This window comes from Chlorocebus sabaeus, chromosome 4 (genome assembly GCF_047675955.1).
Source record: "Chlorocebus sabaeus isolate Y175 chromosome 4, mChlSab1.0.hap1, whole genome shotgun sequence".
NCBI lineage: Eukaryota > Metazoa > Chordata > Mammalia > Primates > Cercopithecidae > Chlorocebus > Chlorocebus sabaeus.
The window spans coordinates 28,147,087-28,160,855 of record NC_132907.1 but is presented as its reverse complement, the minus strand read 5'-3'; the positions used below and the strand labels follow the sequence as shown (position 1 = coordinate 28,160,855).

Genomic DNA, 13,769 nt, shown 5'->3' with positions numbered 1-13,769 from the left:
CTTTGGAATCTATTATTCAGCCTACTGTAATTCTAATTCTTTACTGGTTTTCTAAAATTCTATTTTGTGACTGCTTTAGGATTTATTAACAATTGCCCTTGTCTTGTACCTTTGGCTTTTTCCCCAATATTATGCTATTATAAGCAATTCTGAGATTAATTTCCATATTCACAAATCTTTGTGTGCATACTTGATTGTATCTTTTGTATAAATTTTGCATATGAAATTATAATTCAAATATATGTGTAATTCAAATATTATATGTACATGTATATATGGACACATACATTTATATATGTGTTTGGACACATATATATGTGTGCCTACTACATGTATGTATGTATGTGACCATATATGGGTCTATGTGTATATATGTTTTCATTCTCCAAATTGCTTTCCAGAAAGTTAGTAGAGAGTACTTATCTTCCCCATGCCCTCACCAACATTGAGTATTATCTTTTTTTAATCTTTACCGATGAAACAGGTAAAATTGATACCTAATTGATGTGTTTCTTTTTCTTTTTCTTTTCTTTTCTTTTTTTTTTTTTTTTTTTCTTCTTTTTTCTTTTTTTTTTTTTTTTGAGATAGAGTTTCGCTCTGTTGCCCAGGCTGGAGTGCAGTGGCATGATCTTGGCTCACTGCAACCTCCGTCTCCTGTGTTCAAGCAATTCTCCTGTCTCAACCTCCCAGCTAGCTGGGATTATAGGCACCTGCCACCATGCTAATTTTTTGTATTTTTAGTAGAGACGGGTTTCGCCATGTTGGCCAGGCTGGTTTTGAACTCCTGACCTCAGATGCGCCACGTGCCTCTGCCTCCGAAAGTGTTGAGATTATAGATGTGAGCCACTGTGCCCAGCCTGATTGACGTTTTAATTACATTTTATGATAACTAGTAAGAGTTACCTCTTGTCAAGCCTGACATTATATTTATGCCCCTGTGAATTAACATTTCTTTTAACCTTTTTGTTGGTATAGAAGTGATATAACTTAATAGAACTCCTTGACTAAATAACTTCATGTCCTCCCTGACATACTAGCTTCTGATGTGTGGAATAATTGGAATTGATCTTAGCAATGGAGGGAAATTCCTGTTGTTACAGAAGCATGTGATTTCTACCTCTCTATATGCTCCCTGTATGGTACTTTGATGAAAACTCATACTTCTCATTTTAATGGCATAATTTTCCATAACTTTAGATGTATGACCTGGAAAAAATATTCAAGAAAAGAAGAACAGATAAATTAACCTTAATCTTAAATTACCGAAAGGTCTTAGTGTCAGCTACTAAAGGGCTAAATATAACCATGCTGACCCACTTAAACCAAATTGACACTTCTTATAATTGCACTATAATTCATGCTCAAGAGCTGTATAAGAAATGATGCACCTTAGACCCAAGCTTCTGGATCAAGAAGCACCTTGTCCTTGAAGTTAATTCCAGATTGAGCATCTAATGCAATTATCAGTAACTGGGGTTCACTGTTACCATCAGAAAGCATTTAGCACTTCATACACAACTAGTTGTATATTTATGCTTAAACACAATTCGTTACATATCATGGTCTCTGTTGAGATTTTGAAATTTGAAACAATAGACCTGCCTAATAGTTACAGCTTATATAGAAAATGGAATGGACTCATGAACCCATGAAACTGAAATTGAAATAGACAGGAAAAGGTTTTTAAAACATGTATAGGGTCAGTCTAAAATATTAGGCAGGTGGCCCTAACTTTGTTATCACACATCTTTCTAACCTGTAGCAAATCCATCCTCACTCTCTTCTTTCCCCTGCCCACCCCTTCACCCCCAATCCTTTCTCTATCTTTTCTTCCCTTTCTCCCTTTATTTAATATTCATCCCAATGGTGGTAGTGATGGTTTAAAGATGAGGGGATAAAGCCCCTGCCCTCAAGGAGCTCTTACTCTAATAGGGATTGATAATGTACACAAACTGATTTGGATTTTGATACAGTGGAAGAACCCTGTCATGCAGGAGCTCTCAAGAGCAGAGCCCAGTAGAGGGATATCTAATTCACTAGAGATGGGGGACTCCCATAAAGGCTGCCTAAAGTGGCAACAAGGTTGGTCTTAAAACAAGATAGGAGTTAGGTTTTCTGTTTGTTGGGTGATGCATTGATCTCCAAGTGTTGCCGTCTACTTCATAATTGGATTGCTGGCTTGGCTGCAGGCCAGTGCTCCATGTGGTTTATTGATATATCTTCCAGACAGCTGTTTTAGAATGGAGAGAGACACTCATCTCTGGATCTCACCCAGTAGTCTTCTTTTGCATGACCCCTTCATCCCTGTAAGGATGCCATGTGTTTTCTGGCAGTGTGTTCAGCTCTTCTCCCATGGGGTGGAACTCTGTTGGGACTAAGCTATGGAACTTCCCCTGCTTGAAAGTCAGAAGGTAGAGTACTGGAATGTGCTTGCAAGACGTGATTCTGCACCTTCCCCAGTCCTATGGGCTGTGCGCCATATGTGTATTCTACTCTACTTATCAATCATACATATCAAGGAGTCACTCACTGCCTTGGGAGGTAAGTGCCTCATTTCCCATATCTATGCACTGTCTTCTCTTCTATTTTGTTAGCTTAGAGGTTATCTGCTAACCTTTTCTGTGTCTGATTTTCCTGGGATCCAGAGAATGCCTGAGAAAGACCTTGCATTCTCTTCCCATTCTGGCCCGTCTTCAGAGTGTACTTTACTTGCTTTGGACTGTATACTTTACACCACCTTTGGAGATTGCGTAGTTCTTTGCTCAGCCTATCAGGAAATAGAATTCTTATGTTGTTTCCTTTGTTTCGGGGTTTTTTTCTTTTCTTTTCCTTTTTTGCTTCCAGGTTAATGTTTCTTTCATTTGACTCATTCGCTTTAAAAATCTGAACCTCTCTTACCTTGTGGTATTATTTTAAAGTATTTTTTGATATTTTCCAGGATGATACAACCTTGCCTATTATCTGTCTTAGTTTTCAGCATTCAGACGTATCCCTACAAGTTAATTTTTGTCTATCTTTTTATCTTCCTCCATATTTTAGCACTGTAGTGCAAATTTGTTTAATAATACTAGAAGCGCTTTCTTTCAACCTGTTCCTCATTGATGTAACTTTCTTCCCATTTCTATCCTGGTATTAAGCTTTATTTCTTGGGATGTACAAAATGATTACAAGGATTGTCATTCAGGACAGCCAGTTTGCTCTTCACACTTCTAGCCTCAAACTCTCGAGACTACATTTAGAAGGTATCCAAAGTGGACTTGAAGTTGAAGGTGTGGACAGCCCTGGGGAACTAGTCACTTCTAGGTGCTCTGAAAATGGGCGTGGGAAAAGGTCAAAGTTAGTTTAGGACACAATCCTTAGAATAGGCTAGGATCAGGTAGAGTGCTTATGAAATCTTGACTTAGTGTCATATTGGGCATGGCGTCATGTCTCGAATGTCCTGCACAGGTAGCTGACAGCTTTGCAGACTTCACACCTCCACATTAGAAAACTGAGTCTTTTCATAGAGTCTAAGTTCAAGACAAGACTCTGGGCATATTCTCTCTTAATATTGTTCTATGTGGACTGGAGAAAACCCCTTCTTAAAGGGCATATGTTGCTGGGCGTGGTGACTCATGACTGTAAGCAGTTTGGGAGGCTGAGGCGGGTGGATTGCCTGCAGTCAGGAGTTCGAGACCAGCCTGCCCAACATGGTGAAACCCCATCTCTAGTAAAAACACAAAAAATTAGCCAGGCATGGTGGCGGGCGCCTGTAATCCCCCAGCTACTCAGGAGGCTGAGGGAGGAGAATCGCTTGAACCCGAGAGGCGGAGGTTTCAGTGAGCCAAGATCACACCACTATACTCCAGCCTGGGTGACAAGAGGGAAACTCCATCTTAAAAAAAAAAAGGTGGGGGGCTTGTGTCAACAGGTGGGCAGTAAACAGAATTCAAGTCAGTAAAAAGGACCTGGCATTTTTTGTATGTAGGAGAGGAGGTAATAGTGAAGGATTTGACCCTTTCTTAACTACTTATTTCTTCCTAAGCTTGCATTTTAGTAGGATGAGAAACTTATTTTTCAGTTTCATTTACCTTATAAAACCAAGGGCTGACAATATCATTCTGATTAAATGAATGAAAGTTCTGAATCACAAAGTTTGTCCATTGTTGTATAGGCTTAGTTGTTACACAATAGAAAATCTTGCTGAATATCTGTATATTGACCTAGACCAGCTATAGTCTTAAGAATTTCGAATAATCTCAGTTCCCTCTTTGTTCTGCAGTTGAGTTTTACTGCAGTCGCAACGATAGTTTCTGCCCATATAATTATTTTGTAGGAAAATGTCAGTAGTTTTGACAATTTTAATTCTTGTGTTTACCGACTGCTCTACCTTCTGAATCATATGTAACCAAATCAAGTCAAACAGGTTAGAAGACAAGTCATACTTCAGTGTCACATCTACTCTTTTCTTCATGAGTGTGGGAATGTACCATCCACTTTCACTCACTATATTAATTCACTCTGGCTCCTCATGTACTTAACCTATTTTTATTTTTTCAGTTTGGATACAACCCAAATCCTCCTAAGCCTTTTAAATCCAAAAAAAAAAAAAAAAAATTTAAAGTGTATGTAGTTAAAAATACTCATGTCTTTACCCATCTTTACCCATTCCTTTGAGAATTTCTGTAGAGGCTTTCTCAAAATGCAGAGAGTGGAAGTAGTAATAACATCTGATGCCTGGAGATTGGGGTATCTGTCATTTAATCAAGAGAAGAAATAAACATTTTATGTCATTGATATATCCGTTTTAGTTGCTATCATCTTTATAGGTTATGCCCCATCTTTATAGGTTATAGGTTATGGGCTTTTCTAGAAAAACTATTGAGAATATGAGGGTTGGGAGGTACTGAGGTCCTCAGGTCTTCAGACCACCTAGAGGTTGTGTTCTACTCACTGTATCTCCTTCAAGTTTTCTCTGCTCCAACAGCTCTCAAAAAATCTACTCTTGTGTCAGCTCTTTTCATCTTTGGATCCAAACCCTCTTTCACATAGTTCTTTCATATAGCTGTATTCAACTACTACTTGTTCCCTAAATTTTTTCTTCTTTACTTTCCACACAGAGTTCTTCAACCCAAAACGTGTATAGCACAAGTTCATGTCCACCTTGATTACTCTTCTCTGTGCAGCTTATAATATGTAATTATCCCTCTTGATCTTGGATACCTACAAGTGAGCACAAAAAGTTATTCTCTGGGCTTGCCTTTGAGGAGGGGACATGGGACTCAAAAGGAGTTCCCCTGGAGTTTGATTGTGACATTTCTTAGAGCCATGTAAAGACCTGAGGAATGTTAGCACTGATATTTTTCCAGCTACATTATATAGATAAAAATAAGAGAAAGTCTTTAGAATTTAACAGCATCTTCAAGGGATTCTTAAAAATTCAGTATTCTTTGAGAAAATCAATGGATCTACTAGTACTAATAGTTTCAGTGCATCTTAAGAGAAATAAGAGATACTCGGGCTTCTGAAGTATCCATTCAAAAAGGATTTACTAATATTAAATGCCTATATAAACCCAGGAGCTGTCAGGTTCTGAAAATATGAAGATCAGTAAAATGTGGCTTTAGCCTTGAGGAACTCAGACTAATAGGAAAGACAGCAGTAAACAGTCAATTATACACAGTGTGATCAGCAGCCCAGTAGAGACATGTTGAAGACCCTAGAGAGTAGAAAGAAGCACATTGTGGGTGTCCTCTGCTCCAGCCTTATGTCTGTCCGCATAGTATTCTTTCAGCTTCTGTATACTGCCTACATTTATGTGCAGTGTGTGTGTAGACACTGCATGAAAGGCCTTATGTATGCCATCTTCTCTTCATTTATATATGTCAGCCTCTTAGACGTTGGTCCTATTATGGACCCCATATTGCAGTTGGGGAAAATGGGAAGAGATTTAAGGTCATAGTAAGTGTCTATCCAGAATTCAGACCCAAAATTTTGCTCTTAACCAGTGCTCTGTATCACCCCTCCCAGAGAAACCTATATCTGGAAAAATGGTTCCCAACCAGGGGTGATTTTACCTCCAAAGGGACATTTGGCAATGTCCTCAGACATTTTTAATTGTTAGCACTGGCATCTAGTAGGTCAGGGTCAGCAATGCTGCTAAACACCCTCCAATGCACAAGAAAGCTCCTCAGACAAAGAATTATCCAGCCTATGTCAACAGTGCGGAGGTCTAGAAACTGCTCCGGAGCTCAGGGACTATCTTTTGTGTCAGCCTTCAAAACGTATTTTGCAATACTTAGAAATACTTTTTAAAATAAGAGCATGGGGCAAAAATGCTGGACCAAGCTCATTAATATCTGTTGAAGTGTGTTTTGTCATTTAATGTCCCTGAATGTTTGGGATAAAGTCCCAAATGTAAAATTGAGAAAATAATACCTTCTTTGTCTACCTCTGGGTTGCAAGGATCTGTGGAGGCTCTGTAAGAATGTGAGGCGATAATGCATACAAAAGCCTTGGACACGAAATATCATCTAAAACTCTTGGAGCCCTTGGTGTGAAAATATTAATGTGGCCACAAGAATTAGATAAAGAAGATCCCACTGTAGGCTTCTTTTTGTTTACCCCGCCTACCTTGTCAGCTTACACCCCCTCTACCTTCTCTTTATCCTCCCATCTTTGTAAGCGAGTTTGTTCCTAGTATTTACTGCATGGATTAAGCCATTTTTAGAGGTAATTTTTGCTGAATATATACTTTTTTGATTTAGTATTTCTTCCCATATTACACCAGACTTAAGGCAGCTAATTTAAATTATATTTTTTCTTTATGTACTTTATACAAACATTCATGGATTGGGGGAGATACTTAAATACCACGCCTTTCTTCAAAATGAGTAACAAGAACATTCAGCCCCCTTCATTCCGTCCTTTCAAGGTCTAACGTTCTTGAAGGGGCAATACTTGTAGCATTTGCCACATAAATGCCAGATTGTGTCTTTCCACGTCGGGGCTGATCATTACCTAGATCTGTAGTTGCCAGCCATGAAGAAAAACAGGTGTGCACCGTGGTCATTGATAGAACAGATGTAAACTCATCAATTTAGTATACTGAGGTTTTCGGTGAGTGTGGCTTCCCGTCCGCGTGCTTTTCCTATACAACCAGCGGCGTCCCGGCAGAGGAGTCACTGTGGACTTCCCTAGAGCGTTGTCAACTGTCATCCCTCCCGCGGTGAATCACAGGTCGGCCTCAGGTGCGCGCAGCACACACCCGGAGCAGCCGCGGGTTTATTTATTTATTTATTTCCGGGACGGATCCATTCCGGGCTCCCGGGAGGGGGAGCAGTGGCCGTGGCTGCGGGGCTGTCCCGGCACTGGCTGGGGTCACGTAGTGGCCGCCTGCTCCTTCTCCCGTGAGCCCCCGCTCCCCAGGCACGGCCGGGGCTGGTAGGGGGAGCGGGGACGCTGGGGGTGGGGGGCCGGGAGAAGCTGGGGGCGCGGCCACCAGGCTGTCCAAGGACAGGGCCCTGCCGCCGCCTCCTTCCAGCCGGACCCTGGAAGGGTCCACAAAGGTGTCAGGTTCAAGTCCTCCAATAGGCCCATTTTTAAAAAGTGCTTTCAAGTTTCCGTTTTTTTCAGGAGGGGAGTGCAAGAGCCGCTTTTTCTATTCAAATTCTTTTCCTTGTATGTAGATACCAAAAGGAAACTCGGCACTGGGCATGTTCGGATGTGAATGGTTTTGCTGATAAGCAACAGCCTCCGGAACCAAAGCCTCAAAATAGTCGTCTCCCCCGCCCCCCGCAGAAGCTGCGAATGGTATCTGCCAAACAGATGACAAAGTACCTCGGACTGAATCCCACAGACAGCGTTTTGAGCAGAACGCACGGCTCAACTCTTGTAATTACTGTTTATAGCTGGCCGAGCCTGACTAGGAGAGGGCAGACCCGAGAGGAAATCAGTTTCCCGGACCTTTGAGAGGAGGCTGTGTGTTAATTAAAGACTAGGACTAGGACGGGACGGGTACTTCTCAGACATGCTCCAAGTTGTTCTTGAGATCACAGTTCCCACCACGTTTTCTCTGGAGGGAGTGAGTAGATAATTGGGATTTTTTTTTTTTTTTTTTTTTTGGTCTTGTCTTTCTTCCTTTTTTTTTTTCTTCTTTTTCTTTTTCCTCTCCCCATTTTAGTCATATGGCCTTGAACCCACAGTGAATTGAAGAGAGAAAGAAATGGATATGTCTGACCCCAATTTTTGGACTGTGCTCTCAAACTTTACTTTGCCTCATTTGAGGAGTGGGAACAGGCTTCGGCGAACACAAAGGTAAAAACGCGGGGATCTCTGCCTGGAGAGGGAATGCTTTCACCTCCCAGAGGCCCACAGGCCCAGCTGCCTGTGGGTTTTGTGTATTGGGTGACACTTTGAAAAGTTTCTGCCCTGTTAGGGGAGGGGGCACTGTTTCAGGTATTTCATCGTCCTTGTGGTTTCCTGGGTAACCCTGATAAATGTGCTTCTGGTAGTTTTTCTCCTTTTGAAATGTGGATAATAAGACATTTCCTTGTGAGAGGTGGGGAGAGAAAAAGGGAAGGAGGAGGAGGTACTTTGTCTAAGTCTGTCCTTTGATCTGATCATGTTTATCCATTTCATTCACCCAGTCATTGAGACTTCTGGTACTTCTCGTTGAGCCCTTCAGATGTTCTTATTAAATATTTGACCTTTATAAGATGCAGATGTACAATGCAAGGATAGCCCAGGTTAGCTATTTCATACTATCTGTGGAGAGGCAGATCTACATAACTTTGTCATTTTGATTTTTCAATGGTTTGCTGACATTTATTACTAATACAGGACTGGCCTTTTCATTTTGTAACATATATTTGACAGAAAAGATGGGGAAAGAAAAAGAATTTTAAAGTCAAGAAGAAACTCATGCCACAAGTGACAGGCAGTTCCAAGAGTTTGCTGACACTTGTTTTGAGAGACTATGATTTTAAAGGAGGCATTTCTCGCCACATTTGTGTCCAGCACAGAAAAGTAGGATTGTTGTGCTTTTAGAGGGGCACACCCTCTGAGTTGTGTTAATGCTGATTCTTTGTTTTCCTTCAAAACTTGACTTGCATGTACATGTGAACATGCATGAGAGCAACTTTGCAGTCAAATAAACAGGATGCAGGCTATCAGATTTGGAACTTCACAATCTCTATGCTTCGGTGTTTGAAGAACCCAAGTAAATGGTTTGTTCTTTTTGATTATACCTGTAACTTTTTGTAGTATAAATGTGGATGTGTGATACTTTAGAAAACTTAGTTTTTCCTTTTGAAGTTTTTCATGGTGTTTCTTACATTTCAGAAAGATCCTGGAATACTCACATACACTGTTTATATACACAGGTGCACACACAAATCACATGTGCACCTGTGTGTGTGAGAGAGACATCCGGCAAGTTTCAAAGTCATATTTGCTTTCTGATGCAGTTTGAAGTATTGAAACTATGTTGGATTCTGAAGTTGTGCCTTTTAAATAACGTGACTGTGTTTTTCTCGTTCTGCCATATATGGTCAGAGACCCTCTCTTGCAGTATTGCTCATTTTTGTTCAAGTTGTGTCAACCATGCATCAAACCTCCAAGAAACTGATAGAATTCAAGGAGATACATGCTACACATGAACTAGGCCATTGCTGATTATGCAGATAATTCGTATAATTTCTTACCATTTCAACTTGACAGAATCCCTTAAATATTTCTGAGTTGTATAGTCCTGGCTGCGGTACAGCTTCTACTCTTCCCTGGAACCAGTTCTTAGAGAGAGAAGTCTGTTCGGGCATCGTATGTGTGTGTCTGAACCTTGTAGAGCAGTTGGAGCCTTTCTTCTTCCTACCTTCCTATTGACAGTATTATTGGAGAGAGTCAGATGCAGGAGAATTCTCAGGCTGCTCTGAGCCTGGCTTTAGGGCAGTACCTATCCCACCTGAACACTCCAATTCAGACAGCTCACACTGACAGAGAGCCTAGGTTCTAAGGTAACCTGAATTCTTCCCAGTAAAATGGGAGAGCATTGGGTGAGCTGTTTCCACCCCAAGTCATGAACCCGTATCTTCAGTTCGGCAAAATAGAGATGGAAGTGGATTTTCTCCTCCCCGTTTTAAGAGTAGAGGTTATGATAGCCTGTTTGTTGCTGGAGATTTTCAGGTTTTGCAGTTTGGAAATAAACATCCCAAAGATCATCTCTACATCCATCGAGTCATTATCTGTCTCAAAGGACTAGCATTGCTTTATATTTATTATGTAGATTCGGAAGGCCAGGTGTCCTCATCTCCAGGGCAGCGTGTGTGGCTGTTGCATCCTGTTATTATACAGTGATCAATTCTGGCTCCATGTCCTTCCCTAAGGACATGAAACATGTGCTTACATTGTGACTTCCACTTTTGGGATGCCCCTTAACTGTTCTAAATCCTGTTTCCTTTTCCAAGTCTAACCCCATACCTTACCTGGCTGAGTAGTTTGTCTCCTTTCCAAAGGAACTTTCTGTTCCCAAGTTGTCGTGTTTTGCCATCCTTGATAAGGGTGTCCCTAGTGTCCAGGTGAGGACGCCTTGCTCTCACCATCAGTCAGATATGCCTTAACCCTTGAGATATCTCTCATTCCCAAAGTTAGTTCCTTTCCTGCACACTTGCTGATTTATGTGACAGATTGTTCATTTTGAATATTTTATACCAGCTATTTGTTCAGACTCACATTGTATTCTGGAGGACTTCATCTTAGCTTTTTTTAAATATCAGCTTCTTGCTTCTATCAAAGGGTGAAATTCAGCCTTGAGCCTGTGAATGAGCATCTTAGAACTCATAAGGATAGAATGTTTGTAACACTTAAATGAGAGCTTGAATAGTTTCAGACTCTTACCTTAAACCTTCATTGTGGTAGAAATTGTCATCATGGAGACTTCTGGTTTGCTACATTACAGTTGCCTTATAGTTCAATGTGATGCTGGTTTGTTAGTTAATTTACTCTCAGAGAAAAATATTGAAGGTTTTTCTTATAACCCACAGCCCTACTTTTGCCTGTAACTCTTGGGGTTCCTGGGGAAAGAAGCCTACAGATGTACTCTCAGGCCTAGATTCTCAAAGATGGCACGGTACTGATGAACTGAAAGACTCTGTCTCTTGTGCTACGTCCCAAGGACGGTATCTTATGCCCTTCATTCTTTTTTGTCTTGACCATGGCATACATGAGATTGTTGGGATGCACACTGGCTTTTGTCTACTGTTTTGCTGTACAGCTTACATGTTCCATTGGAAATAGTTCCTTCTATATAACTGGCTTTGTCCTTCTCTCCCTTCCCCTCATTTCCTCAAGGTGGTCTCAGTACAGCCATTTACCTGCTGCTTTGAGGGACAGAAACCTAGGCTTAAATGAAGAGACTTTTTATACCAAAATGTGTTGGTTTAGACTGAAGTAATGATTGCATGTTTTAGAGATTTTCAGTTTCATAGGTCTGTGGCTATTCCATTCATTGAGGATCCTCTCACAACTCAGAATGGAAATGAGTTGGCCTGTATTCACGTCACTGCTTATATTTATAGCATCTTTTCTTTGCCCATTATATTAAAAACTGTTGGGGGGAAACAAATCAAACTTCTCTTTTAATTATATCTGCTCTCTGTCACACCTTAAGGAAAGGGCTACAATTGATTTCTAAATGTTGCTGCTAAGTTTTGAGTTGGACCTTTAGTTTTGCTGAAGTGCACTCTTGAGACTCCAGAAGATGCTTGTGTTTTAACCTTAATGTTCAGAAATCTGTCGTGTTTTCATTTTGCTTAAGTGATAATCTCTCAACCTTGATGACACCTAAATCAATAAAACCATTATCCATGCCAATGGGTAGTTTGTGACTCAGTTCATCACTTTCAGCAAGTTTCCAAATTATTTTTCTGAGAACCAAAAAATAAGTTTTTGGGGTTTTTATTTTGATAGGTTTTGTTTTGTTTTGTTTTTGTTTTTGTTTTTGTTTTTTGCAGAATTCACATTACTCAGCAATTGCTATGAACAGCAGGTACCTTCAGGGATCTTAAACTAAATCCTGTAGTTGTCAGGATGTATTGAATTTTTTATGCATTCGGCATCTTCCCTTCAGAAACATCTGTAGTGTTTGATGAGATTTTCCTTTGTTTTGCTCATGAATGTATGTCATGACTATGAGAACTATGAAGAATCCTCTTCCCTCTTGCCCTGGTATTGCAGGTGTTAGTAAACCTGTACTCACCCCTTTTACCCAAATCTCAATTAACTCCACACTTATTAAGCACCTATTTGTGTACCTGGGCACTGTGACCCAATTCTGAAAGCCATAGGCTTGCTGTCAATGAAGACAAGTAAATGAATCATTGCAAGCCAAGATAATCCAGAAGTATTTACAAGGTACATATAAGCCATAGGAGTGGTCAGTGGGTAAGAGAGAATTTGGTCTCAGGGAGCCAGAAGAGACACCACATAGAAAAGGTTTTGAAAGATATTTTGGTGTTGACGAAAGTGAAGAACAGGGCGTTTCCAAGGGGCAGGAGAAATGGTGTGTACGAAGGCTTGGTGACCTTGGCAACACAGAGTCCCAGGAACTAGACATGGCTTAGTATGGCTGAAGCAGAGAGTTGGAAGGGGCAGTACTACACAGTGGTTAAGAGGGTCGTTCTGAAGCCCATTCACCTGGGTTTACATCTTGACTATATGAGATTGGTTATGTTAACTTTGGACTTCAGTCGCTCCGTCTATAAAATAGGGATAAGTATTTATCTTATAGGATTGTTGTGAAGATTAAAATGCATTCATATGTGTAAAATGTTTAATGAAATGACTGGCATATAAAAATTCTCAATAAATTTTAGCTGTTAATATTATTGCTGTCATTACAAATGAAGATGAGTAGTGGGTGATGAAGCTGGGGAGGAGAGCTGAGGCGCTTGGCATTTGAAGGAGTTTGGTTTTGATCCTGGGCTGGGGAGACATGTCTAGGCATACTAGGGTTTAGGTCTGGGACTGGGGGTGAGACTTGGAAGCCAGTTAATACGTTCTTGGGGTAGTCTATTTAAAAGATTTTGCAGGGCTAGATAAAGAATGAAGTGAGATTGTGCCTTTGAGAGATATGAAGGATATGACTTTGAGAGAAGTCGGTGAGCCATTGGCTCTGAGGGAAGAAGAAATATTCCATGATGGCCCTGGGGTTTTTGACACTGGGAATCAAGGAGAGGGAGGAACCACCTGTACTTCTGAGAGTGAGGCAGGGGAAAACACAAGAACCTGTATTATACTTGTCCCTTTTGTCCCCTGAAGCTCAGTTGTTCACATTTATTGAAGATCTTTTGTCCACTGAACACCATGGGATATTTATTCCTTCATTCAGCCAATCTCCCAACCCTGTATCCCATGCTGGTCAAGGGACACAGTGATAAATGAGATAGACAGAGTGCTTAGGCCTCACCAAGAAACAAGTATCTAACTAAGTCAATTGCCAAATTGTGGTCAGTGTTCCAATGGCTGTAAGCAAGAACTGAGATGAGAACATAACCCTGTGGGGTGGTGATGGGAGTTACTTCAGATAACATGGTCAGGGAAGGTCTTTAGAGAAGGTGATATTTAAGGGAGCCCTAAAGGATGAGAAAGAGCCATCGTGGGAGGAGTTTGGGGACAGGCATCTGGGAACATCAAAGGCACTGAGACTGGGAAGAAAGAGCCCCCTAGGCAGGCAGCTGAGTACATAAATCCAGAGCACTCAGACAGGCTGTGCCAAAATAATAGACATGGGACTC

The 13,769-nt window shown here is 40.8% G+C and overlaps 1 protein-coding gene across 6 annotated transcripts in view; it reads left to right on the top strand.

Moving 5' to 3' along the window:
• Positions 1-13,769, top strand: part of MAST4 (microtubule associated serine/threonine kinase family member 4) — a 579,655-nt gene that overhangs the window by 403,910 nt on the left and 161,976 nt on the right. Inside the window, exons 1-2 of one of the 6 annotated variants that reach the window (XM_073014720.1) lie at positions 7,474-8,062; positions 8,184-8,295. The exons of 4 other annotated variants lie outside the window; for them this stretch is intronic. In XM_073014720.1, the coding sequence (XP_072870821.1) occupies positions 8,204-8,295 (92 nt within the window). In that variant the 5' untranslated portion in view covers positions 7,474-8,062; positions 8,184-8,203. Of the gene's footprint in view, positions 1-7,473; positions 8,296-13,769 lie in introns of those variants that run through there. One more of the 6 variants, XM_007974285.3, reaches the window with a different exon arrangement.